The following is a 4928-nucleotide window of genomic DNA, read 5'->3' on the forward strand; positions in this document are numbered from 1 at the left end:
GTGGACTCTCCCTCTTTATGGGCATTTAAACGGGCATTGGATAGGTATATGGAGGATAGTGGGCTAGTGTAAGTTAGGTGGGCTTGGATCGGCGCAACATCGAAGGCCAAAGGGTCTGTACTGCGCTGTATTTTTCTATGTTCTATGTTCTATCTGCTGGCAGTTAGTAAATCAGGAAAAATATGTGCAATTGGATTGGGTGCCTCTGCCTTGGACTAACCTGCTTCAAAAACCTTTAAAAATTAATAACTCTTAATTTGATTGAGTTACTTAAGTATCAATGTTAAGAATTTATTTACCTTCAGAGTTGCTGGTCACCATGACCCCCAGGTTGCTGATATATTGGAACCTGCGGTCCTGGTCATATCCTTATGGATGACAAACAGCTCTAAAAGGTAAATAAGCAAAAATAACCTTCTCATTATATCTCAGCAATTCATAGGGAACAAAGGGGATAACCCCCTTCTGCCACCTTCGCCAAGTAATTTTGGGTAGCGCAGTACTTAATGGAAAAGAGTTGCATAGGGAAGAATAAAGGAAGACCAATGAAACTGTTCACCACTGAATTAAAGGCAACCCATTCACCCTGCAGGTTAGAAATCTTTAGGAACTTAGCTATAAAAGGTAATATTTCTTATCACGTGGAAATTTGAAAGTTGGTGAATGAATATTATGGATAGTGTAGTTTCGGTGGTTGGAAATAAATCACAACATATTTCTTGCAGGAATAGGATAATTACTCCAGAGTGGAAACTGTAGTTAGCTATTGCAATGGTGACCATGAAACATCCCTCCACATTGATACATGCACAACATTACTCTGGTGGCCAATGGCCAATGAAGACATGTGGATATTACGATATTAATGTGGCTCATACATACTCACTGTCTGAAGATTCCTGTGGTATAGTGGTAGTGGGGCCAGGAGTCAAGGGTTCAAGTCCCATCTGCTCCAGAGATATATAATAATATCGCTGAACAGACTGATCAAACATATCTATACTCACCATCTGGCTGCGACTTGCTCAGGAAGATGGTGCTGGCTCTTGGATGATCAGATGGATTGGATTCTAAGTTCATATCTAGAAAAGGGAGACAGAGGAATAGGTAACAACTGTATCTCATGTTACAACAGCTGAAGAGCTTTTACAAAATTATAAATTTAAAGAAAATATTTCTGTTTGTAGAGAAGACCAAAACTGGGGGCATTTACAATGAGATAGTGGTTAAAAAAATCCAATTATGAATTCAAAGGTAACTTTAATCATTCAAAATGCTAAGAAAATGGAATTTGCTACCATATTCAGCAATTTGTGAAAACATAAATGGATTTAAGCAGCAGCCACAGAAACACGAGGAAGAAAAGATATTTATACTGTTAGATGAAGTAGGGGTGGGAAGATGCTCATGTGGAGCTTAAACAACAGTACAAAGCTGAATGCCCTACTTCTGCACTGTAAATGCTACGGAATTCAATGCAAATGGAAAATTTCCATGCAAGTTTTCTCATACTTTATTTCCTGTCAATTTCCTCACAGTCCCATCCCACAACTCTCAGTAAACGGCCATGCTTGGTGTCCCACAGTCTGTATTGGTTGCACAGAAATATCAGGAAGACTAAAGTCATCGCCTTCACTCCTCATTTCAAAATACTACTTCCTAGAAAACAATTTTATCTTGCTCTCTGGCAACAGTCTTAAGCTGAACCAGACTGTTTGTAAGCATGGTGTTATACACAATCCCAAAATGAGCTGCTAGTCATTTTTCCATGCCATCATCAAGACCACCTATGTCAACCTTCATAATACCACCCTGAATCTGCCCCTTGTTTTAGCTTAACTGTTGCTGAAACCCTCACCTCTGCTTTTGTTACCTAGAGACTTAAGTATTCCAACACATTCTGCAATAAGCATCAAAATTCTAATCTCGGGAAACCTGAGATCACGCAAAACTGCTGTCCATGTTTTTACTAACACCAAGACCTATTTGTCATTCACTCCTGCACTCACTGACCTACAATTGGCTTCCAGTTAAGCAGTGCCTAGATTTTAAAACAACTATCTCTGTTTGCAAATCTCTCCATGATCTTGCGCCTTCCTGATCCCTATAATCTTTTACAGCTCCACAATGTCAGTGCTTATCGAAGTCTTGCTTCATGAACCGCCCTAATTTCACCAAATGTTCATCACTGGTGATCAAACATTTAGCTAATATAGCCTGCAGCACTAGAATTCCTTCCTCAATTTTTCTGCTTCTCTTTCACTTTAAAAACCCATCACTTTGATTAAGACTTGGTCCTTTTGTCTTAATATTACCTTAAACGCCTGGAGTCAAGTTTTATTTTAAAAAGCCTAAGAAGGGGCTACAGACTTTAAAATAGCTCAGTTAGTCAAATTCTTGGCCGAGTCAAAAAATTGCCAGGCCAAAAAGAAATCAAGGCTGACACTCTAATGCAGTACTGAAAAGGCTGCTGTCAAACATGCCTTATTTTAGACGACATGTGAAACAAGGGCCGCATCTGTCCTCTTCAGTGGAAATAGAATATTCCAAGCACTACTTTCGCAGTACAGCAATATTGATCACTCACACACCCACAAAGAAACAGATTACTTGGAAATTTAACACATTGCTGTTTGTGAGGTCTTATGCACAAAGTAGCTTGCATGTTCAACTGCAAGAAAACCATACCTAGACTCATTGAGAGGTACACCACGGAAACAGACCATTCAGACTGACTCGTCCATGCAAACCAGACATTCTAAATTAATCCAGCCCCATTTGCCAGCATTTGGCTTATATCCCTCAAAACCCTTCCTATTCATATACCCATCCAGATGACTTTTAAATGTTAGAATTGTACTAGCCTCTACCACTTCCTCCAGTTGATTCCATACACACACCACCCTCTGCATGAAGAAATTGCCCCTTACGATTCCATACACACACCACCCTCTGCATGAAGAAATTGCCCCTTACGTCCCTTTTAAATCTTTTTCCTCCCACCCTAAACCTATGCCCTCTAGTTTAGGACTCCCTCCCACTAAGGCCCCGCCCTCCCCCCCAATGCTAAAAGACAATGTCTATTCACCCCATCCATGCCCATTATGATTTTATAAATCTCTTTCAGGTCACTTCTCTGCCTCTGACACTCCATGGAAAATAGAGTCAGAGAGTCAGCTCTGGCCTATTCAGCCTCTCCCTACAGCTCACACTTCAAAAGTATTTATGTAATGACAGGAAGAGAACTTTAGAAAAGGAATTGTCTGTGCTAAGGTAGAGGCCTCATTTGCCAATGATTATGGGCTAGAAAATGTGGATCTGCAAAAGGGCAGAATTGGACCAGTACAGAGATCTAGGAGGATGCTATGGCAGCATGGTGGCTCAGTGGTTAGCACTGCTGCCTCACAGCACCAGGGTCCCAGGTTCAATGCCAGCCTCGGGCGACTGTCGGTGCGGAGTTTGCATATTTTCCCCGTGTCTGCGTGGGTTTCGTCCGGGTGCTCCGGTTTCCTCCCACAGTGCAAAGATGTGCAGGCCACGCTAAATTGCCCATAGTGTTAGGTGCATTAGTCAGAGGGAAACGGGTCAGGGTGGGTTATTCTTCGTGGGGTCAATGTGGATTGGTTGGGCCGATGGGCCAATTTCCACACTGTAGGGAATCTAATCTAATCAAACAATTTGACTGATCATTTGTACATAGCATAGTACAAATTGCAAAGCAATTGGACTGATGGGCATTAAATACCTATGAGTTGACAGAGAAAAATTGAAATTTGCACCCTACCCACCCCTCCCCTTAGTGCAAACTTTGAGTCAATTGGACTTTGGCAGCAGAAAAATGAGTTTGGGTTACTGATCATTAATTTAATAGGTCACTTTAGTGGAAAAATTAAATGTAATGTTACAAGTACAAGACTTTCAGGAATCATCGTTTCTTCCAATAATTAAGTAGCACTTGCCAAAGTCAGCTCCTTTTGCCTTAAGATACACAAGTTATTCATTTTCATGTAGTTCGTCTATCCAGAGAACTAGGCATTTAAAATAATCAGGACACACTAGACTTCTCAATTATCTTAGATAAAGACACACCAAACACAATAAAATTTCACATCTGAACTGCTATACAAACACAAAAATGGCAAACAAAAATATAGAAGAATACCCTTAATGGTTTTAACCGTGAATTTCTGATTTGTCACAAGTGAATTTATTTGCAAACAATCGGTAAATAAAGTTGTTTTTACAAGATGAATTCAGCATTCTTCTCTTTTTTTTCCCGGTAACTACTTCTTCCTCACCAACCCTCCAATCAGCAGAGTTTCGCTGCAAGAACTCAATACTGTTCAGACGACGGGTTTTGGAAGGGCTTCCAGGCACATTTCTAGGTTCCTTCTTTAATTCAGTTAACACTATGCTTCATAAGATTTGATTCTGTCTTGGTCAATCAAGGATCTCACGCAATCTGAACTGGAGTTCTCTGATGGATTTTTAATGCAGGGTTCAATTCAAAAATAGTAGAAAACAACCCTTACCAGCTGGTAATCATCTAACCACACACTACAGAGGAAACATATGATTTTGCCTGTGAGACGTAAAAGACAATTAGGAACAGATGCAGCCCTTTCAACCTCAGAGGGCTAGTACAGACATAAGGGGTATCCTTCTGTACTGTCAAAATTCTGTAATTCTGTGAGCGAGCCCATACTGCCATTTAAGCGACTGATTTGTACACATTCTGCGACTACATGATACTTGGAAAAGTCAGAGTGGATAAAGAGTGAAGCTGGAAAAAGCACAGCAGGTCAAACAGCATCAGAGGAGAAGGGAGTTGATATTTCAGGTTGGAACTTTTCACCAGGACTGGTTGCGGGGGGAGAAGGGGGGCTGCGAGCTAGATAGTGGGAGGGGTGTGGGGCTGGGGGGGGGGG

The 4928-nt window shown here is 41.0% G+C and overlaps 1 protein-coding gene and 1 long non-coding RNA gene across 5 annotated transcripts in view; one reads left to right on the forward strand and one right to left on the reverse strand.

Moving 5' to 3' along the window:
• The window catches only part of ccnyl1 (cyclin Y-like 1), a 67531-nt gene that overhangs the window by 44426 nt on the left and 18177 nt on the right, over window positions 1-4928 (reverse strand). For 3 of the 4 annotated variants that reach the window (XM_043693295.1, XM_043693294.1, XM_043693293.1), the window contains exon 2: window positions 1008-1082. In XM_043693295.1, coding sequence (XP_043549230.1) covers window positions 1008-1080 — 73 coding nt within the window. In that variant the 5' untranslated portion in view covers window positions 1081-1082. Of the gene's footprint in view, window positions 1-299; window positions 382-1007; window positions 1083-4928 lie in introns of those variants that run through there. The other variant, XM_043693296.1, reaches the window with a different exon arrangement.
• LOC122551423 overlaps window positions 1-4928 on the forward strand; it is a 36120-nt gene that overhangs the window by 29551 nt on the left and 1641 nt on the right. The gene's annotated exons all lie outside the window — the stretch shown is intronic.

This window comes from Chiloscyllium plagiosum, chromosome 7, assembly GCF_004010195.1.
Source record: "Chiloscyllium plagiosum isolate BGI_BamShark_2017 chromosome 7, ASM401019v2, whole genome shotgun sequence".
NCBI classification, from domain to species: Eukaryota; Metazoa; Chordata; class Chondrichthyes; order Orectolobiformes; family Hemiscylliidae; genus Chiloscyllium; species Chiloscyllium plagiosum.